General features: G+C 41.6%; 2 protein-coding genes across 2 annotated transcripts; both read left to right on the top strand.

Moving 5' to 3' along the window:
• Positions 1 to 11,700: 11,700 nt before the first annotated feature.
• On the top strand, positions 11,701 to 13,447 carry LOC145491108 (uncharacterized). The gene is made up of 2 exons (XM_081470249.1): positions 11,701 to 11,813; positions 12,191 to 13,447. Exons 1-2 carry the CDS (start codon positions 11,748 to 11,750, stop codon positions 12,638 to 12,640), a joined length of 516 nt encoding a protein of 171 aa, XP_081326375.1. The 5' UTR covers positions 11,701 to 11,747; the 3' UTR covers positions 12,641 to 13,447.
• Positions 13,448 to 15,758: 2,311 nt separating this feature from the next.
• LOC145490077 (P2X purinoceptor 7-like) lies at positions 15,759 to 19,192 on the top strand. The gene is made up of 2 exons (XM_081469185.1): positions 15,759 to 17,238; positions 17,508 to 19,192. The coding sequence occupies exons 1-2, from the start codon at positions 17,045 to 17,047 to the stop codon at positions 17,923 to 17,925; spliced, it is 612 nt and encodes a 203-aa protein (XP_081325311.1). The 5' UTR covers positions 15,759 to 17,044; the 3' UTR covers positions 17,926 to 19,192.
• The last annotated feature ends 4,132 nt before the right edge of the window (positions 19,193 to 23,324 follow it).

Genomic DNA, 23,324 nt, shown 5'->3' on the forward strand with positions numbered 1-23,324 from the left:
TAAGTGTAGCGCCATTTTGTCTTTATTTTTTCATTTTTTTGAGCCCTTTCGGTATGAAATACCATCTCAATTTTACCATCAAAAATGCCAAAGTTTGGTCTAAAATAAAAAATTCAAATAATTCAAGTAAAGTGCTGTAAAACCCCACCACAAATATCGGGAGAATCCCCTCCTCGACTGAGAGGAAGTCCAGGCTTTGAAGAATGGCGTGTGTAAAATACTACATGTGACCGTTGTTGCTATTTTCCGTCGAAGCCAATCAAAAATATAAAGACAAGTAAACATTTGGTGCTGTAGATTTTAAGAAAGGCGCTATTTCTCCAATGTCAGCAATGGGCATCATGTTTACAATTTAAAATGAAAAATTTTTAACAGAAAGTGACATAAATAAATATCTTGTCAGAAATGAACTTATGCCGATGGATTAGCTCAGTTTGACGAAGTTAAAGCACCGACAACCAGCACATAGGGCGGATAACGATCACTTATTTATCATAAACTTCTGACAGGTGCACTGGCCCCAACGGAGAGCTTGTACACAAGAGATTTTAACCTCCTCCGATTTCTTGACAGAATTGTTACCTCAAACGTTCGTGACATGGAAAAATTTAATGCCTGTTAGGGGTATCGAATAACCCCATTCAATTTAAAAGTGCTCGGAAAATTTGGCCTTTGCGCAAATTGCTCGCAAACTTGGGTGAGTGCTTGCTTGCTCGTGCTCGGAAAATTTTTGCAACTTCTCGCATGCAAGGATTCTCGTTAATGGCAAAACTGGGTAACTTTGGGGAAAAGTGCACGCACTAAAACGGAATGTTTCTGGAAACATGCTTCTGTAGGTTTTGCTGACGCACATAAAAATTTCTACGCTTATGGTCAAGGCACCCGCAAAGGTAGAAAGTAATCTAGAAACATGAAGCCATGAGGAATACTACTATTACTATTGTCCTGTTTCACGCTAGGTGTCAGCCAGATAACTTGGCGCAGACAAAATTTCCTTTTAATAAAAGAGAGATTCCGTTGCTCGCGAGACAACTTTGATCACTGCTCTTGCTCGCAAAAATAAACGCACTACTCGCATGCTCGCAAATGCTCGCAAATTGACCATTCGATACCCCTCCTGTTGTTTTCGGATTGATGAAAATGTCCTAGGGATTTTGGGAAATAAACAAAGAAAGTCTAATAAAATCGAGAAAACCAAGCCGCTAAAAGACCCGAGTTGTTCAAAAGGTGGATAACGCTATTAAAGTACTGTCCAGTTCCATATCGTGGCTTGTTTTCTCAACACTTATCCACTGGATAGCGATTTATCCGGTGGATAGGGTTATCCAGCCTTCGAAAAACTGGCGCCAGAGCTTTAAAACCACTCCAGATAGACTAAAACAGCGTTTTAAAGCCAGATGCAAGTTTACAGGTTTAAATTATTCACGGACGGATGTCAAACGCAATCATCTAGCTCGTTTTTAATTTTGGGTATTTAAACAAACTGCATTGAGTTGGTCGAATGATTTTTGCAAAACCTACCTTCTTAGTTGGCAACCGGTTGTCAAGAGAGGCAATGCTGTTTTTGTGCCGTGGATTACTCAAATGGTGTTTTAGGATAGTGTCTAGCTCTTAAATCAATAAATACACTAATGTTCCTAGGAAGACTACGGAGACACAGTGTCGATGGGTAATTACGTACCGACCATCTGTGTAATCGTATGATGCTTAGCATTAACTCGCTGAGACTTAAGATTTCATCTGCTGTGTTGATCGAAATCATATTCTTTATATACTGGTTTTTAATGAAGCTTAAAAAAAACCCACCGTAACAAATGGAATTCCTTACATTTTAAACTGGATAGGGGGCTTATAATCATATTTTGATTACGGGGGTAGATCAAGCGGGGGGGAGGGGGGGGTACAGGCTGGAGGGCTTATAACCGGCAGTTTACCGTAGGCACGAGTTACTGATAACGAATATCAAGGCTATCAAGCATTCGGCCTGTTTAATTTCAATTTCGGCATGTGCTGATAACGTTCCCTTTTTTGAAGGGTTTTTTTTTTTGTAGGTTAGCTGAGTTATAAATCTGCGAAAAGTGAGAAATTAACTGCTGGCTCCATGCAGCCTGCTAGTGTCGTAAAATAAGATTGGACGAAGAGATCTTAAATTGACGTTTTTGGTATCTCCTAAATTACGTTCGAGTCACCGCTGTAGATTAAAAGCGAAAATAAGGAGAATAAATAGAAATAAAAAACTGCTAAAAGTCTGATGGTGATTGCATCTTTGGAAAAATTTCTAACCCGTATTCAAACCGGTTATTTTTCTTTTCTTTTCTTTTCTTTTTTCTTTTTCTTTTTCTTTTTTTATTCTTCAGACGGGGCTGGAGAGATTCTAATTGTGACATTTGAGAAATGCATATGCAGTAGCAGATCTAAATACACTTTAGTCCTACTGGGAAAATTGTCCATTGCAGGTGTTTCATAATCAAAAACTGCACATCGCACACAGTGTTTTGCTGCCCGGGAATATTTGCCGAGTAATACTGGTTTCCGCTTCTCGGACTGAAGAACATGTGCCGAATAGCTTTCAACCAGATTGTACTGCTCTTTGGATTTTTCATTTCCCATTTATGGTTCGAATTTTCCAACGCAGGGGATTGCGTTAAGAGAGAGGATGTATATGCCAGTGTGTAATACAAAGTAAAATTTCTCCTATATAATATAAAGACAAATTCCGGCTCTCGTCTTTTTCAGATTCAAGCCAAGGATATATACAAACCCTTCAGTTTCATGTTCTATTTTCATGTTTTGAATCTTATATTTTGAATATAACATTGAGTCTTAGCACTCCGTGCAAAAACAAAAGGCGCAGAATGAAGTTTTAATTGAGAAAAAATAAGCTTTCATCTAGAACTAAACATTTTATGTTTTAAAAATTGCTCTTATGTCTCCTTAAGTAAAGGTTATTCGTAATATTCTATTCGTTTTTCTACTATTTCCCTGTATAACTTCCGACATCATTGTGCCAATGGAACTACATTTGTAGATCTTGCTCGTTCTTGCTAATACATGAAATAGAAAGATTGTAACCAGCATATATCTTATTGCTGTAGATAATATATATTACATTTTTAGTCCTGTTTTATTTTTCACTTTTAAGTCCGTTTGTTTAGCAAGGGAGCTCGAGCAGGTGGGGAAAATTCAAAAATTATTACCCTCCTAGTTATCAATGTTCTCGTATGCAAATACCAATATTGGAAAGTTTGTTTATGCTAAGGTTTTTACCAATCAGCAACAACAACTGTCCTAAAATTTTGCTGACATTGACCGTCAAAAAAAAAAAAAAAAGGTTAATCAATTTTGGCATCAAAGCAGGAAAATTAACACCATTAGTCGTTGGCTCCTATTTCAAATCCTACGTAAAGAGCCAAAATTACCATTAGCACGCAATGCAGCCTCCGTTATGACCTTTTGTATTGGCATTATCGGACAGCCTAGTCCATAATTTTAGCGTGTGTTGGAGAGTAAAAATTAATGAGTAAAGATTAATGAGTAAAAATTAATGAGGTAAAAAGCCCACTAGCTAGTCAGCTTGCGGTACATGCATGACGTTTTGATATAAATAACATTTTTAAGAATTTAAAGGTGTTCGATCATGGCCGCTCTTTGATTAATCGAGCGATCGTTGACAACAAATTCTCAGGAATACAAAAACTAAAGTCATCTGGTCAAACTAAGTTTCATCTTTTGAGACAGCATATTTCGTTCATTGAATTTTCTTTAGCATTTTTTACCCCTTTTTTTGTTGTTGGTTTTTTAGTTTTAATTTTCTCAGAAAAAAATGGAATCCAAGAAAACGGTTTCAAGATGACGGAGCTAATGATATGACCAACAAATATTCGATCATTTTGTAGAGCTAGCTGAGGGCTATCTATACAGTTTAAAAGAACACCGAAAGCGTTTTATTAAAGGGATAAAAAAGAAAGGAAAAAAAGCTGGATATCTAGAACTCAGGCGCAACAAGTTTTTCGGCCTGAAAGATTTAATCGCGAAGTTAGTGTTATATCCCTAAATCCGCCTGCCCAGACTGCATCCAATATTCATACAACAGAACTAAATGGCCTAGGCTTTTTTAATTTCGTATATACAGGTACAATCAGTGATCGTGGTGTTTCAAGTAATCCGATTGGTTCCTTATCTCTGACTAATGATAATTATTCACTACCTATCGAGTGAATAATGCTTCACCCAAACAAAAAGGCCGGCATAAACTCGCGTTTCGCTAATGTTTCTGAACCTCAAATCCTGATAATAGAAGAAGATGCCTTAGCAGAAAGTATAAAGAAGACTATCAATTTAACTGCCTTTCATTCAGTTTGGTCGTTTCGAGAGGGGAGAGAGGGGAGAGGGATTGGGGCGTCCGTTCATTGTTGTGCGGGCCTCTCTCTGTGCTTTCGGCCATCTGTTTGTTTGATTGGGTTGTGTTCGGGGGCTCGTTCACTTGACGCTCGTTTGACTGCTCATTTCTTGGCCTTTCATTCAGATCTTATTGTTTTGCCTGAGTCAATTTAAAACTTAGCGAGTGCCGAAGCTCCTATGTGCTAACATCGAAACAGGCAACCCCACAGCGATGGAGGTTTTCCTTCTCTTTTTTAATAGAATATAAACAAAAATGCAATTGGCAGACCTCTTTATATTTAAACGTGAACAATGCTTCCCGCCTTCAGAAAAAGCAGTTCAAGTCTTCTGGAACAAAATAATAGGTTTATTTCCATTTAGTTTAGAAACGTTTACCACAGAAAACGTCTTTACGTAATATTAATTGCAGCCGCCGACATCTAAGATATGAAAAGGGGGTGAGTTAACGTTGAATAAGGAATGACTCATAGTGTGGATCTCTCTCGCCAGTCGATCATGTCCTTATGTCCGGTCTTTTTAGTGCTTACCCTCGGAGAGTACCTTGTAAAAAATGTATAAAAATTCTAACTTGCCACATGCACAATGACGCGTCCCAGCCGAGTTTTAGCTTTACTCCCGCGCGCTGAAGGCACGCTATTTAAGACCCATTTCTAGGAAATTTGGTAAATTATCGAGCCAAAAGAAAAATGGCTCTGAGGTGATTCAGTCCGTTCGACATACGTGCGCCAGTCCGTACTTACGCATGCCCGCCAGATGCGCAGATCTACAAGCTTTCAAGGTCTTGTTTTCCGTTTGTTACGAAGAAACTACCTCTTTTGGTCTTAAATAGAAAGGAAAACAGTAAGCAATATTTAAGAGTCACCGAAGAAGAAAGGCAATGGGTAGATAGTCATTAAAACATTGCCACTGAAGAAAGCCGGGCATTTTTTTTTATTTTCTTTCCTTCAATGGCAGCAATTTAGACATAGTGATCAATACACTTTTACCTCTGCTTTGAACACAGATTTCGATTTAATGTAGCTTTAAATGCTTCGGTTTTTGGATTCGATATTTTTTTAAGGCGAACTCGCAAAAAAAGCTAATCAAATTCATCTCATTCTCAAATCTGCCAGTATTTAAAATTTAATGGAAAAAAATAATTTCTCTTCTTCATCAGAACAGGATTCAAAATCCCTCCAATGAACGTTGATATGACCAATAACATCTTGCCTCTCTGTCTATGTAATATCAGTTTCTGGTTATTGTAATAAGACCCGTTATGAATGTATGTACTTTAAGGCAATGCTGACACCAAATCGTTATTTCAGCTCCCAAAGCTCCATCAGTTGCAATTCACATTTTGGAATTTCCGGATGCGGACGTATTACCTATTGGTTACAACCTCACAATTGTTTGTACTGGAACAAAATCAGAGGAGGGTGACGCAATCCCGTTCTCGGAACAACCCTTTCGAGTGCAGTTGCTTTTTGGAAGCGCAAAGGTTAAAGAATGCGGGGGTAGCTATTCCGACAGAGAAGATACAAAATCCTGCAAGCTTGGTATTGAGAAGGCCTCGAGCAAGAATTCTGGCCAGTATGGTTGCATTGTGGCCAATTTTATGAAGTGTAGCGCAGCGGAACTTACTTTAAATTTAGGAGGTGAGATCTCTCTATGCAATTAGAATAACCGTTCTTTGAGCTAAGCGCGTGTGACATTTTATGGCTGCACGGCTAAAAATTGTAGGGACCGAATGTCCCAGACTTTCTGTTGCCGGCATTAGAAAGAAAGCAAAATATCATGGCCACATATTTGGCTCGCCTATTCAGTCCAATACGCACTTCGCCCGAGTTACGTTCAATAACATGTATTTATTGCCTCGGTTATGAAGGTTCTTTAACTGTAGAAGCAAGTGAACATTACGAAATATTATATGTTTGAACTTTTTAAAAAAGATATACTAGCATGGAATAGAGAAGAGACACTATCTTCGTATAACCAGTGCAGCGCTTTGCCTTAACTAGCTATCAAGTCAACCTGAAAGCGTAGTCTATTTGCGATTTCGTATAGTAATTGATGCAGACAAAAAATGAATGAATAAAACGTTTGAACTGAGTAAAAAATATACTTTTGAGGTTTTCTTTGCATTCAGTTAACTTTTGGTACGTTCTCCTGTAGAATCTTCAAGACCGAGATTTCTGATCCATCCAATCTCCCGAGAAAATATTGCAACAGGAAAAAACACAAATTTCAGTTGCGAGGCATTTGGGATTCCAAGGCCAATGATAACTTGGTTTAAAGATAATCGTACGATGCCTAAAGACAACCGAATACAAGAGACCAAGGCATTGTCTGTGTTAACGGTTGACTCTGTCGAACCGCAGGATCAAGGAAGCTATTGGTGCGAGGCAAATAGTAATGAAGGATGGAGTCGATCTTCTATCGCCAACTTAACAGGTGAATAAACAATAAGAAGTTTATCTACCTATTATTTGAATTGAGCAAATGTTTATTGAACTTGCAAGCTGTCAAGTAAATCATATCATTAATATTTATTGGAGCATTGTGCTACCACATTGCACGTCGCCCAGAAATAGTATCCAATTCAAATAGTCTCGCTTGCTTAGCATAAAAAAAAGCACACGAAGGGAACGAACTGATAGCGAGTGCGAAAAATAAGGAGTAGGGTTAGGGGGTGAGGCGAGGGAAGCAAAAGCCTGCATTCATTCTAAGACATTTTACCGAACACCCCTTGTCTCCAAAGCTCTTCATTGCGTATTCTTCTAGGAGGCCAAATCCGTAGTATGCTCCTCAGGCTCTTATTAATGAACACTTGCAGCTTTTGCTTCAATCGATATCCCTTGGTAAGCCACCAAGTTTCAAAACCATGCAGGAGCTCAGCCTTCACATTTGATCCAGAGACCCTCAATTTGGTCTTAGTTTTCAGTACCGTTAAGAACGTTCTCCACACACGCTCTTACCACAGCGCGGACTGCGATACAGACCACTCCTTGGTGTGCTGCAAGATCAAGCTCCAGCCCAAGAGGTACCATCGTGGCAAGAAGCAAGGAAATCCTCGCATTGATGTCAGCAAGTTGAGCCAGCCAGACCTTGTGGAACAGTTTGCTGGGAGGTTTGAGAGCGAACTGAAAACCTCACGGACCGGAGACTCTGCCACGGAGAAGTGGGCTACCCTGCAGGATACCATGCACCGCACTGCGTTGGCCACCTTTGGGAGAAAGACCCTAAAGTCACACGACTGGTTTGAAGCCAAGTCCGCCGAGATGACTCCCGTCATTTAAGCCAAGCGCACCGCTCTAGCGGAGTACAAGCGGTCCTCCAGCGAGAGAAACCTGCAGATTCTCCAGGCTACCAGGAGCAAAGCTCAGCAAACTGCCACACACTGTGCCAACGAGTATTGGTCAGAGCTTAGCGAAACAATCCAGACAGCAGCAATTGCAGGGAACATCAGAGGGATGTATGATGGCATCAAGACAGCAATGGGACCAGTGCAGAATAAGACAGCTCCCCTGAAATCCACTACTGGGGAAGTCATCACAGACAAGGTACAACAGATGGAGAGATGGGTGGAACACTATTCTGATCTCTACTCCAGACAGAATGTTGTGACGACTGCAGCTTTCGATGACATCGAGTGCCTGCCTGTCATGGAAGAGCTCGACACTGAACCGACAACAGAGGAACTTAACAAGATCATCAACAGCAAGGAAAGCCCCAGGCAGCGACGGGATCCCTCCGACCTGATCAAGCACTGCGCGACTACCCTACTGCTTCCTTTACATGAAGTCCTCTGCCAATGCTGAAAAGAAGGGGCTGTTCCACAAGACATGAGGGGTGCCAAGATCGTCACCCTCTACAAAAACAAAGGCGAGCGTAGCGACTGCGACAACTACAGAGGCTTCTCGCTACTCAGCATTGTTAGCAAAGTCTTCGCTCGGGTCATCTTGGTCCGTCTGCAGAAACTTGCCGAACGTGTCTACCCAGAGTCACAGTGTGGTTTCCGAGCTGAAAGATCAACGGTAGACATGGTCTTCTCCCTTCGCCAGCTTCAGGAGAAGTGCAGGAAACAGCAGATGCCCCTGTACGTCGCTTTCATCGATCTCACAAGGGCGTTCGACCTTTCAGCTGAGAGGGCCTCTTCAGAATCCTGCCAAAGCTTGGCTGCCCATCCAAGCTGCAGAGCTTGATTTAGTCCTTCCACAGCAACATGCAGAGGACCGTGCAGTTCAACAGCAGCACCTCGGAGCCCTTCAACATCTGCAGCGGGGTCAAACAGGGTTGTGTCCTCGCGCCAACTCTCTTCGTAATCTTCTTCGTCATGCTTCTGAAGCATGCATTTGGGATGTCAAGAGAGGGGATCTACCCGTGTATGAGATCAGATGGCAGGCTTTTCAATCTTGACCGCCTCAGAGCCAAGACCAAAGTACGCGAAGCCCTTATCAGAGACATGCTGTTTGCTTACGATGTGGCAGTAGCAACCCACACCCAGCGCGAACTACAGTCACTGATGGACCACTTCTCCCAGGCCTGTAGAGACTTTGGGCTGACCATCAGCCTGAAAAAGACCAACGTCCTGGGACAAGGCACCAAATCACCACCAGTCGTCACTATTGACGACTATGAGCTCGGTGCGGTGCATCAGTTCACATACCTTGGCTCCACTATCACTAACAACCTCTCCCTGGACAGAGAGTTTGATAAGAGAATCAAGAAGGCAGACACCACCCTTGCGCGCCTCACAACACGTGTGTGGACCAACCCCAAGTTGACAACGAAGACAGGCAGTGTGCATTGCCTGCGTCATCAGCACACTGCTATACGGCAGCGAGACATGGACCACGTACACCAGGCAGGAAAGGCGTCTGAACACCTTCCACATGAGAAGCCTCCGCCGCATGCTGGGAATATCGTGACAAGACAAGGTGCCCAACACTGAGGTCCTGTCTCGCGCAGGTCTGCCCAGCATATTCACACTGCTCAGACAGCGCAGACTCCGTTGGCTAGGCCACGTCCACCGCATGCCAGACGGCCGCATCCCCAAAGACCTCCTGTACGGAGAGCTGGCCTGTGGAAGAAGACCCACCGGGCGGCCACAGCTGCGATACCGTGACGTCGTGAAGCGCCACATGAAGGCTGCAGACATTACAGAGTCCTGGGAGAGCCTGGCAGCCAACCGGTCTAAGTGGACAGAAGCCCTGAACAAACACCTCAAATCAGGGGAGGAGAAGCTGAAACAAGCCGCCACAGAGAGGCGGGTCCGCAGAAAACAAAGCGACAGCCTCGACAGACCAGAGAAAGAACACAAATGTAGCCTCTGCAACAGAGACTGTAACTCCCGCATCGGCCTCTACAGCCACAGACACCGGTGCTCCAGCCAAGCAGACAACTAGGATGCTACCTATGGTCAACTCTGACCGATGGAGGCCTACTAGACCGCCATATTGGTCCAGCATCGTGAACTGGCCTGCCTCACCTTCCCAATGCGTGCCTGGAGGGCCTCATCAGTACCTCCTTTCTTACTTACAATGCTCTCGAGGAACGTGAATTCGTTCACCTCTTCGACCTGCCCCCCTTCAATCGATACACCATCGCTGCGTTTGGTACAGATACGCATCAGCATTGACTTGCAGCATTGATCTTCAGGCCTTTTGCACCTTACGCCTTTAAGGCTTGTGTCGCATCTCTCATGTCTTGCACTCTGTGCGACAGTAAGGCTAGATCATCTACGAAATCAAGGTCTTGAAAAGATGTCGATCGTGAAGGGCCACTGGATACCAAGCCTTCTGGTAAACGCTATCCCGGTCACCCAATCAAGGGCAACCATAAACAGCAAGGTAGATGGCAGGCAGCCTTGTCTGACACCAGTTTTCATTTTCAATGGCTTGGTCTTCTGTCCATTACCTATCACATGCGCAGGAAAAAAAACAAAACAAAAACAAAACAAAACAAAAACATAAAAGAGCTATGATGATGATAAATATCTTTCTCGCACTCGGCCATATGTATTTTGATTTTATCTTGTTCCAGATGTCCAAACTGCACTATTGCTTCCCGTTCTCGGGCGAACGGAGCTCGGTAAAATGTTCTGGATTGATTGCAAGCGATTCCTTTTCTTCCCACCCCTCCCCATTTTTTTCTCAAACCAGGCGCGCTCCTTCGCTCGCCAGTTTGCTTGCTCGCTTGTTCGATTTCTCCGCCTGGAAAAGGAAAGGAAACGGCTGCTATGTAGGCTAAAATAGTCAGAGGTAAAGGTAATTTCTTGTCCCCGTCATTGAGAAATATATGATAATTTAAGCGATTATCATTCTTAACAACAGTTATCTGGAAACCGGTATTTTCAGTTCAGCCTGAAGATGTCGTAGAGGAAGAAGGAAGAGATGCAGTTTTTAAATGTGGAGCTACTGGCTCCCCGCCTCCTGAGATTAATTGGCGAAGGAACAACTCACTCCTCTCAAATGCCACCCTGATTCAGAACGGAAGTATCTCATACTTAGTCCTTCATTCGATTAAGAAAGAACAAAACTCCGGCATGTATCACTGCGAAGCATCGAATCTAGCAGAAAAAACACCATCAAAGGCAGGAATGCTGGTAGTAACACCGAAGGTGGCAGAAATTCCAACAGTAAGCACATCTCCACGTGATGGTAAGTTATGTAATGCAGTAAGTTAGCCGTATGTAGTAAGCGTATCACTGTAGCGTTACAGCTCTTCAGATCCGGTTTCTTAATCAGCTAGAGCGGGGAAGGGAGGTTTTTTTGAAATTCATACCATGGAATAATGCCCTCCCATGACCTAAATTGATGCCATTATCTCCGAACAGTCGCCGTCTTGGATCTACCACCCATTGATTTTATGCTTTTTTGTAAAACGCTGATATCCAACACCACACTCAAAATCTTTAAAGAAAGCCTCAAATGACAAAAAAGCTAAAAGTTACTGTAAGAAAGTTAAATTTTCTTCATTAAAGGACGACAAAATTTGAAATTTGAAAAATATTCAGGCCAAAAATTTGGTTACCATGAAGACATCAAGATCCGAGACCATGCCAACAACATGCCACATCAAATTGCGCCTAGCTGCAACATGAATTCCAGGGAAAGTCGCCACGCTTGCAGTTAATTGCTATAATGCTTTTAAAGTTACATTGTAACAAATGAATGGAAAATTAATCTATCCTTTGATCGCTCAGGCTTTACGTCTGTAGATAATTTTTTTAGGGGTGTGGAGGCCTTGACATAATGGTTATTTTACTTTTGTTAGGAAACTATACACTTGGCTATAAAACGAGTGCGTTTCCTTGGAGAATCCTTTGGGCCACAGTGTGTTCGGTGGTGGCAGTTCTCATCCTAATGGCACTTGTTTTCTTCGTACGAAGATTCTGGTTTAAGAAAAGAAATAACACGCCTAGTGCTGGGGTGAGTCTAACAGGCTGCAAACGAGCGACATTGGCTAAAATTGATCACGTGACGCCATAGTGAAAGTGCTATACTTTCATGAGCTGGATACCACAGGAACTTGACTCAATATGGCATTTTACCGGTGATATTTAAATTCTAAATCACATTAGAAAGTAAAGTAAAACAGAATCGGAACAAGAGGTACACGAAGTAGCCACGCTAGTGTGGAAGAAGAGAATTAAAAAAGGCAACGTCATTAGAATGTAGATGTGTGTATTTCTAACAAGTAAAAGGGACCTTTGATTGGTTCTAGGGAAAACAGAACAAGAAGCTAGATTTTGATCTGTTAGTGCATCCACAGTGCAATTCATTGATCCAACATACTTATTTCGCAGAGAGCTCAGGGCCCAGATGAGAATCCGCTGTTGGACATCACGCGGGATGCATTAGCTCACCTTGTTGACGATCACACTGCCGCTTCAGGAAGCCAAGAACCTAGCCAATCTACCGAACATGATCACGAAGTCTTTGACGATGAAAATTATTTGGAAGAAATGGAAATTGACAGGAACTGGCAAATTCCTCGCGAAAAATTAGAGATATTGCAAGAGACTCTTGGTACAGGAGAGTTTGGTATAGTATGCAAAGGTTTCTATCTGAGGCGAGACGGTAGCAAATTGCCTGTTGCCGGCAAAACTCTGAGAGGTTTGTGTTCCATCTTTTTATATGCTAAATGTGTCACTTCAGACGTAATAATAGATAAAATGGAACTGCAATTGCACACTACAGGAATAAGTCCGCGGAAACTAATCACTTTGAATCGACTTTCCAATGAAAAAGTGTAGTTCAGGTGCTGTCGGAGGAGAGAAGAGAATTATGTTTACAGAGATAGAGCTTTTTTCATGAAGTAATGCGTGGTATAAAATTTTCGACATCAGACTAAGAAAACAAGCTAATTCAAACAGTCGAACATGACTTTTCTTTGGTTTGGATGTTCCAGGGGGTATCTCGCTACCCAGGATAGCGGATTATGCACCTTGCGAGGGTTAACGCAAAAGGCTCATTAAATCTACAAAGAAAACCAGTGCTACCGCTAACCTAGTTAAGTTTGACGCCGTGTACTTACTCAATCATTCCTGTAAGGCTTGGTTCACACTAGCGAAATAACGAAATAAGAAGAGCATTATGTTATTATGTTTGCAGTGTAAAAATTCTGACATAATGATAAAATAGCAACATAATAGCGATTGAAAGCGATCGAAACGAGCGCGAAGCACACTGGGCGGGGAAGCGAGCAAAGTGAGCCAAACTGTCCCTACCCCCTACCCTGTCAAGTCTCCCTTTTCGCGTGCGCCCAGTTCTCTGGCGATTCTCTCCGCGGGTTCAACGATCGAATAAAAATACGAGAAAATAGAGGGCTGTGAACATTCTATAGCTATTTTGTCACCATGTCATAATGTCGTTATGTCGCTACTGTGAACGAGGCCTACCCATTCAGACAACCAGTAATTTACTGTAGATAACAACAATCAAACCGAACGACTAGCCCTCATTGCTGAAGTGGAGACACTTATCAAGGTTGGTCGCCATCCAAACATCGTGAGCCTTGTTGGAGCGTGCACGTTTGAAGGTATGACAAAAATGTTATATAATTTTATACATAGAATCGTACGGACAGACTCATCTCGAACGCGGGAATAACAGGGAATGTATGTTTAGTTAACTGCAGTTTAAGTGTAAAAAAAAAACGGTTGAATCCATCCAAACTTTGATGCAACTTTGAAATGAATGGCGTCGATTAAACGTGATAAGTATAACTTCGCATCGATGTTTGATATACATATGTACATGCATGGGCTACATGATCATGCAGGTTTCATTGCCAAAGAGTGGGTACATTCTATGTTTCTTGTGACTTTCCGTGAAGGTTTTGTAAGCTTACCGGTAAAATTCTAAAGCAATGTAGTCAGTGTTATGTTTTAAAACTTCACATCTCTATAATGGATTAGTCATTATTACTGAGTTGGAAGAGATTACAGATTGGGTGACTTGGAGCTTCCCTGGGAAGAATTATTTTTGTATATCTCATGCATACATGCGACGAATCTATTTTATGTATATGACTGGGAACGACAGTGGTTTAAATATGAAAATATTTTAGCAAAACTACGTTTTTACCATCAGAGCCTTTATTAGTCCATGGGCCAGACCACTTTTCGGTACCAAACCTAGGGACAAAACCTAAGTGTTATCAGCTGATACTACTACATGAGTTGTTCTCAAATTTGTATGATAACCTTTCTGAATGAGTAGCTTTGTGTGAGATTTTTTAATTTAAAATTTCGCAAAAAATAGCTTCAGCATGGAAACGAGGCTCAGAAGAAGAACCTCTAAATATATGTTCACGATCGTTTTATCAGTACCTTAGATATTTGAAAAAAAGAAAAACATTTGTATTTCTCCTCGAAGTTGTTAGAAGTAGAAATTTGTGTTAGGATTACACGAAAACCTAAATAAACAACCAACGGTGTCATTCACATTGCATCATGGGTAAATCCAAGATGGCGGCATTCTTGAAAGGTGTGTAGGGCTAATTTGTGCTAAAATTGTGGTTCCTTATAGAAACGAGAAATGTTTTCGGGGGATAAATAAACAGTAAGCATCTAGGTAAACATTTAGAGAAATCAATTAACTAAATATTAAGCTGATAGTGTCGATTTTTGACAAGAAACTTACAGATCCTCGAAATAGGCGTTCGAGTATATATCATTCGTCATTTTATACGAAAGGCGTAGCAGTAGATGACATAATGCGAGATTTTGAAAAATATGGAGTTTGAAATACATCAAAAGGAAAATGATATTAAATAATAGTTTTCCTTTGATATGAGGGTCATTTCATACACTGCTAAAGATGATTTCATTCATATATAGTGACTAAGCTAATGACCAGTGCGGATGGTCTTTTGTGCTGCTTTTGTTGTTTATTTTTGGTGAAGAACGAACACCTAAATAAATAAATACAAACTTCAGCGCTTAAATTAGACCGGTTTAAAAATGGCTTTTTAGAACCTTTAAGTCTTAATGTTGACGTAGAACCTTGCATCAATGAATAGGTGGCACAAAAAGAGGAAATCTGACGCCTGAAGAACAAAACATCGATCAAAAGCGATCACGTTCAGAACAGTCCAGTTGTGCATGTATTATTCACTGTACTGACGATGATACGGAACTAGTTAGACCAAAAGATGAGGAGTCCTGAAGTACACTTGTAAGAGGCGAGCAGCTGTTGTTCGTAAAACACCTTGATGTTGCTGAGACATTAAATGAGGGAGAAATTCCAACATTTACCATCACAGAAAATGTCATAGCGTGTTTACCGTGAAAAAGCTCTTGGAAACAATTTCAGAGCAACAAGCTGAACTGACGACCAACGGCAGCTAAGAGGACCTCGATCCGACAGTCCCCTACCACCAGCACAACTTACGAACATGTCTGCATATTCTGTGAGAAGAAGTATCTTAAGGGAACAAGAAATTGGGAACCCTTGGAACAATGCAGAGATTTGCGTGCAGATCACTCAATTAGAAAATCAGCCATGGAAAAAAAGGACAGCAGGATTTTCGCAATTGCGTCGCGTGAAATCGTAACAGCCGAAGCTTGTTACCACAGGACATGCTACAAGGGCTATACTAGGGCTGAGGCAAGTCCACTGGGGCTTCCGATGGCTGTGTTGAATCGCTGAGAAGATGAGTGTGCTAATCTCAAGTCAGAAGCTTACCAGATGCTTACATCAGATGCTTACATCAGATCGGATGTTCTTGCAAACGAGAAAATAGTCAGATTGACTGAAATGACAGAACTACTTATATCGTACGTATCTCACGTCTTTGGTTGTTGAAGAAATCAAGTTATCCACAAAGACGCACACCAGACGGAATCTCCAGGTAAAATTTGGCGATGTCCTCCTCTTTGAAAATTTGTTAGAAACCACCAGTGTCTTCATAGTTTCCGCCAATTTGACACACTTCATGTAGCCAAGTACATAACAACTCTTCTTCTGGAAAAACAGGACAATGCAAACCAGTCTTCTCGGAGCTCAAATATACACCGGGCTGCTATTGACATTCGCAAAGCTATTCAAAGAACAGAAACCAAGATCTCATAGTCTCCACGCCCTTCAGATCGCAATGATTGTTCCCAAAGAGCAGGGTTCATTCTTGCAAACATATCAGACTGGAGAAAAAGAGTGGCCAGATAAAAACTGTCATCCAAGAGTGCAGAAGTTGGTGAAATCCTTCGCCCAAGATCCGGCTGATGTTTGGAGTGAGCAGAGGAAAGATTAAGCCATCCGAACAGATCCCTCTTCCCTCCCTATGCTGTGAAGGCCATGACAGATAACGTTGAACTCATCCAAATGGAGTTAATCGCTGCGGCCAAAATGACATCAACAATTGAAATCCCATTGCCAGATACCATCCAGCCTCATGTTGGTACTACTTTGGCATGGGATAACATTGACCGCCTAGAAGAAACGTTATCGGGTGAAGGAACATCACATAGAGTAAATGGAATAGCGGTGCTGGCGAGGCATTTCGGACCACAACTTCCCCCGGAACCATCGACTCAGATAGTTCAGACCGAAAGGAGGAGTGTCGAGGATATGGACGCAGAAAATCTTCCCATTTACAATGCAGAAGATGGTTGCGGTCCTCGTTCTAGAAGATTTGTGGAAGTTATCTGCCCAAAGCTCTTGAAAACGCACGAAGAAAAATCCTTTTAAGGGTCTTAGTGCGGCTACATGCGGACGCATCCAAACACAAGGTGCAGCTGTGGAGAAAATTCTTTTTGAATCCAAAGAATAAAAAGGCCTTCACAGAGTTTGTGGTAAAGGGGTGGAGACGGGATTAATACAGAACAAAGTTGACAGACAAGGTCACTTTTCGTGCGAAAGTGACTGTTATGAGATTACCTCACAAGCTGCCAATATAGTTGAAGAGCTTAAAGGGATACTCTACACTATATTTCGACCTTTGCTCAAAATGTAGCATATGCACTATAAAAACTTATGAGAGACAGAAAAAGCGGGAGAAATAAATTCTAACTACTGAAAACTGCGCTAGAAAAGCGAAATTTCACTCAATTCGAGGACCGGAAGTGAAACGGACGACTTTTCAGGCACGTGATCAATGACGTAGAAAGGAGAACTCGATTAGCGCCATTGCTTGTTTCACAAAGATTATAGTTAGCATGGAATCGGGGGATTCGTGTAGTTCTTCTTCTGTTTCTTCTCAAGAACATTCTACAGAAGACACAACCTGGGAAGACTGTCAAGGAACGCAGCCGTATCTCTTTGAGCCTTACGACAGCGAGGCTAGCTCAGACACGGACTCCCCAAATGAGTCCGATGAAGAAGAATTCGAACGACTGCAAAACACAGACTGGTAAGAGATCAATCTACTTCTTGTGGCGAGTTCTCTTTACAACCCGTAATTTTGTAACTTGATTTTTTAAGCGAATAAATGAGTTCAAGATGACAACAAAGTTATCTTGTCGTGGTCTTTGTGATGGAATTGGTTTACGTGTATTTTCGTGCGCAGATGTCCACAATATCGATGTGTGAGATAATTTTCGGCTTGAATGTGTTTTTGCGTTCATATGCATAGGTCATAAGCTCTGAGTCATAAGGTAAAATCTCGATTGGAAATTGTAGGTGTAAGTGTGGAAGTTGCCAGAGACTAAATCGAGTTGTAGAGTGCATTTGTTGTGCCGAAATTGACTGCGTCGTAGCCAAAAACAATGAAGCTGTTGAGGCAGAAGGACTGGCCGAACCACCCATTTGTATCACACAGCATCCAGGGTTCCACGCCGTTTGTTTGAATCGCTGGGTTCTACAGACGGCATGGTACCAGTACAAGCAACAATATCAAGATTCTTACGAAGGGCCATCTCACAAACAAAATAGACACATAGCCTACAGGCAGTTGGCGGGGTGGTGCTGGGGTCTTTTGGGAAAGGAAGTGCGAGTGGTTCTGCCATCATGTGCTGTGTGTTGCATACGAGCACACTTCCCGCCTCCAGGGCTCGAAGAAGACTTCGTATTTGAAGGATTTCACTTTCCGGACGAGTAATTGTTTTAATACTGTGTAGTATTTCAATTGAGCTTCTAGTTGACCCTACTAGTCTGTTGGGGTTTTCCTTGAGATTATAACTGACGAAATAATCGCATCTAGGGTGATTTGGTAAGATACTTTGAAGAACATATTTACATTGTGAAGATGGTTAACATTCTAAGATCCTCATTTAATGTTTTATTTTCCATTTCACTTTGTGTCACTGAGTCAGTCTTCTAAGACTGATCGAAGATCCTTGCATTTATGAGATCAGTGGAGTATTATTAACAACAACAGGGACTGCGGAGGGGGAGGGGCTGGCAGGGCTATAGCCCTACCACTTTTATTGCTGGGATTTATTTTCTACGGCTTCAGATGATGTGGATAAAATTTGCATTTTACTACTTGAAAGTAATATTGGCCAGATATTTTAGCCCTACCACTTAAAAATGGTCTCTGCTGTTCCTGAACAACAACAACAGCAATACTCTTTATTTTCTTTCATTTTAGTATATAATTCTAATGAAATTAATTTTGACTTTAGTCTGACTATGGCTAGATGTCACTAATTGTATGGCTGTTTGTTTAACAATATATTGCAATGTGAACAGTGAATTGATCAAAGTCATCATCATTTACCATCTTTATTCACTTATCACTATTCCTGATACTTTGGCAGTGCTGATCCTAGCAGTATGCAGGACACCTGTCAAATATGAACTCACTTTAATGACCTTGCTGTCCATGAGTTCTCATAGCTCAGTGGATAGAGCGTCCACACAGTCTTCGGGAGGTCATGGGCTTGATTCCTGGTGGGGACTCAGAATTTTTCTTTGTCCCATGCTCGTGTGTTGTTGATCAATTCACCTTTCACATTTCAAAACCTGAGCTTAAAATGCACCATCTTTATTCACTTATCAATATATTGCAATATAGCTTTTAACGATGAGGACTATCCTGGTGAAGAAAGTCACTTCCTGAATCTTGATTTTAATGCATCGACTGCGGCCTGTTTGTCAGGGCGGCCATAATCCGATGATAGTGATCGGGGAGCATCAGCTCTCTCTAAAACAGAACTTTCAGTGCCTTGGAGAATTCGTACAACACTCTCTTTCAGGTTGGCAACATACCCTACGTGAAAAATGAAAGTAAGTGGGGTCTAACTATGCACATGTAATGTAAATATGTAAATGAAAAAATTGTAAATTCCAGTTTGCTAATTCTTTCATTCTTTACTCACCATATGTACATTTCACTTAAATCTTCTTTACTGTATGCTCTCCTTTCTTGTACTTTGGGAAAGCAATGTTGAATCGTTCTCTGCCATCTTGCAGTGTTGCCTGCTCCCTGTCACTGTTTTCGTTGAAATGCAGGATTGCAATCTGCAACCTAAAAAGATAGGTATTTTTGCTTTTGTTTTACCTTCCATTCAATAGGACATAAATTCAGAGAGGTTTTTTGGCAACCTGAAAAATGTCACATTTGTAACCAAGGTTAGTGTGCATTATGATGTTATGATATGTTCAAGTCTTCATACCTGCTTGTCATTCCATGGTATGAAAAGGCCACCATTTTTGCAGCAAAGTGGTTGTAGACAGAATGGAAGGCCTCTAGAGAAGATGTAGCATATTGCCCTGAAATTTGCTTGATATCTTTCAAGAGGGACCCCTTTGTCAGCAGCTCTGTGAGATTTTCATAGGGTGGTGTACCTGCAAAAAATAAATGATTTCACCTATAATGATAAGCATCTAATCCCTCGTTACAACTATCAAAGATCATGATACATACCAAATAACTGTGTTCATGTAAAAGCATACTCCTGAATATGCATGTATATATGGGGGCTATTAATGAGACAGGCTTGTTGATATTGAGACTTGAAGAATTTTAAGGTTTTTTTAAACTATGTACCTGGCTTGAGCCATTTTTTCTTTCTTTCTCTCCCATGTAACCTTCCATGAGCACACTTAGAAAACAATGGATTTTCATGTCCAGAATGCCTGTTCATGAGGTGATTTGTTATGGACAGCCATTTTGCCTCCTTGAGGTCAGGGTCATCATCATCTGTTGACGAGGCACACCAGAACATGTGGTTGACAATGCTCTTCCATTTTTGAACCACAGCACAATCCTTTTTTTTAGCAAGGGCATCAATCTTCTTTCCAGTTCCTAAATAAAATTACCGTTACTAGTGGCTAAAAATTGTATCAGTTGATTTTAATCCAAATTATATTTCTTTCAAATATTCACCTTTTCCAACATGCCAACCATCCAACCTGTGCTTAACTCCAGGCCATCTCTCCCTCATATATTTTCTTATTTGCACATGCCTGTCTGTTATTAAGGTGTTAATGGACAATCCTTCACTAGTTAAGAATGTGAGTGATCTTGCAAGCCCCTCTTTTTCCATAGCACCTGAGTTTTTCACTTCGTTACTCTAAAGATAAGTATTAATTAAAATGCAGTATTACTTAAAGCACAAAAATACTTCTATGAGCCCATTTTAAATTTAATCCAGTACAAACCTGTATCAATTGAGAATCTAGGATTTTATTTTGTTCAGCATCCATAAGGGAGTAGGTTCCATACTTGGCTGAATCACCAGGGCTGTCACAGCGGCCATCACCTCCCACTATTAATTCCCTCCCTTCAGCTTTGATGTTGTCCAGCAGACTGGACTGTTGCTGTTGGTATGTCCTCTGCACAGCAGTATGTAGATACTTCTTTTGGTGATTCATAAACGTTGAGTAACATATCGTTGGCACATTCATATGTTTCAATATCTTCAGCACCTTTGCTGGGCTTCCACCACCAAAGAGGATAGAAGAGGACAGCATGATGTTCCCAACAGGAATGTCTCCAACTGAGGGCTGCGAATCCCAGCTTGTAGTGAACGTGCAGGAATAACATTTCTGCGACACTGTTATTTTCGTACCAATTCTTGATTCGACCATCCGTTCACATTCCGACCGGCAAACTGGGCAGAACCGAAAGAGGTTAAGAAGTGAAGACTCTGCCACTAGGAACAGGTTTTGTTGGTGAGGAGGTGCATTTTGGGGAGACTCCCTGTAAATTAATAGAGTGAATTATTAGTGGGCTTGTTCTCTTGAAATATTCATAGTTTGTTGCTACAGTAGATCACAGTACAATGACTGCATAATGTATAGGGGTTGTGATAGATAGTTCGCTTACTCGTACAAACAATCATCCAAATCGTCAAAACCAGTATCATCATCTGCATCAATGTCTTTGGGGTCAGGGACGTATGAAGGGTCATCATCTTGCTCCATTTCTTCTTCATTGTCTGACAACTCCTCGTCACTCTGGACTGGGGTCGAAGTCGTGAAAAATTCTTTGAGAAGGGTGCATTGAGTTTCTTGACTTTTTTGGGCAATGGACGTTTGACAACCTGCAAAGATATTTCGGCACAGAATTGTTTTTCGCCTGAGTGGATGACCCGTGTTTATGATATACTAGGAAAATTATCGTGGTAGTTTCGTATTTCTATCACGCATCAGTCGAGAAACCACACTTGCCTTTAGCGGTGCGGCTGCTTCGAAATTGTACAGAAACGTTTTTCCCTGTATTCCGGGTTTGGGTAGCAACCTCTACAACTGCAGGCAATGTTTCCTCTGCATTTATTGTTAACTCCTCATTATTTTCACCGGAAGTTGACTGCAATTCCTCCCTCTCGTGTTCCGCGAGGATCTTAAAATAGCAGAACACAAGTAAGTATTATTCTAATTTTCTGAACGAGTTTCCCTCGCTTTCAATTTAAGCTAAACTATTAAGGCAAGTTATAATTTCGTCCTAAACATACCCTAGCAGCCTCTCGTTTCCTATAAGCTCCTCGTGGCGGCTTCTGCGCGTGTTTTGATGGTCCGGTGAGAGCGTCTTGAGAGATGTTTTTGTCATGTCGTTTTAGCTTCTTCGTCTGCGGAGGACCATTTTTAAAAATCGTAGGAACAGCATTGGGTTTCAAAATATTTTTCATCTTTAAGCCCAGAGATTTCGCTATCACCGTCTGTTCTTCAAAGGATTCCTCAGTGAAGTGAGCGCTACAAAGTCGGCAAGTCATCGGGTTGAAAACATCAGAACGGGTGTTCTTCACGGCATTCGTCCATAGCTTAGCGTAGTGGGCATCTTCAGGCCATTTGTGAAGGCTTACTCCATCTTTGCGAGTGTTAGAACATCCACCAGCTATACAGCGATGTGGCATTATAATATGTTGCGCTTAAGCCGAAGGAGTGTTACGCACGGGGCTGTGGTCGCGTCGCACTGTTTGGGCTGGTATTAAATTCGCACAGAATGGGCACACAACTCAACTGCTGTATAATAAACTCTATTACACTTTATTGCTTGAATTGACTTCTTGATATGCGAAAGCGAACTTATACACGTGATTATTGGTACAAAGAATCTTTGACGTGTCCTCAGTCGATAATGACATAGTGCAATTTTAGAGATAGTCGCGCCTACTTACAAATGGCTGTAATGATGTTGAACTAGTCATTTACGAGAAGAATCTTACGCTAAAATTATTCAAAGAGAGAAACAAGGTTTTCTATGGTATTTTAAGCGTAAGGCCTGGACAATGTTTTCGCACAACACGCGACACGACGAGCTTTTACTTAGCACAGCCGATCTTCCCCAGTGTACATATTATCGAAGAGGTTTTGCAAGTTCTCCTTTCTACGTCACTTCCGGTTTTTGACCTGTGATCCAAAGCTCGAACCGCAAGTCAAGAACGTTCCCCATTTACACAAAAAATACGAAGATTGACCACTTATAGCTGTTCAATACTTCTTATTTGGGTTATAAGCTATCTTTTTTTAAAATGTTGTTCTGAGGTGTAGAGTATCCCTTTAACTCCACACAGGAAGAAGCTGATACCAGGCTTATTCTACATGTAGCTCATTCAGCTAAATCTGGCTAAAAGGCGGTGGTCGTACATCAGAAGATACAGACGTATTCTTGCTTTGCCTGGCGTTTAATTACTTTATTCGGCATCCATGTATGTCAAGTGTGGAGGGCAGACAAGAACTAGATATGTTAGATATGTCAGTATTTCCAGTGTTGTGGTAGGAGAAGAGCTTTGCAAATGCGTAATTGGTATGCATGCTTTCACTAGTTGTGACACAGTAAGTGCCTTCGCTGGAAGGGAAAAGATAACAGCCCTACGACTTGTCAAGCAACAGACATCTTACCAAGGAATGTTTAAGCAGCTGGGGATGGAATAGGTTCTATCAGATATGCGTTCTCAGAGCCTTCAAGAGTTTATGTGTAAGCTCTACTGCTCTCAACCAGGAACCGATAACATTAATGAGCTGAGGTACAGGTTATTCTGCGCCAAGAAAGGTAACATCGACTCCACCCAATAACCTACTTGTGTTGACTGCTTGTTCAAGCATGCGGCT

Source organism: Orbicella franksi, chromosome 6, assembly GCF_964199315.1.
Source record: "Orbicella franksi chromosome 6, jaOrbFran1.1, whole genome shotgun sequence".
Lineage (NCBI taxonomy): Eukaryota > Metazoa > Cnidaria > Anthozoa > Scleractinia > Merulinidae > Orbicella > Orbicella franksi.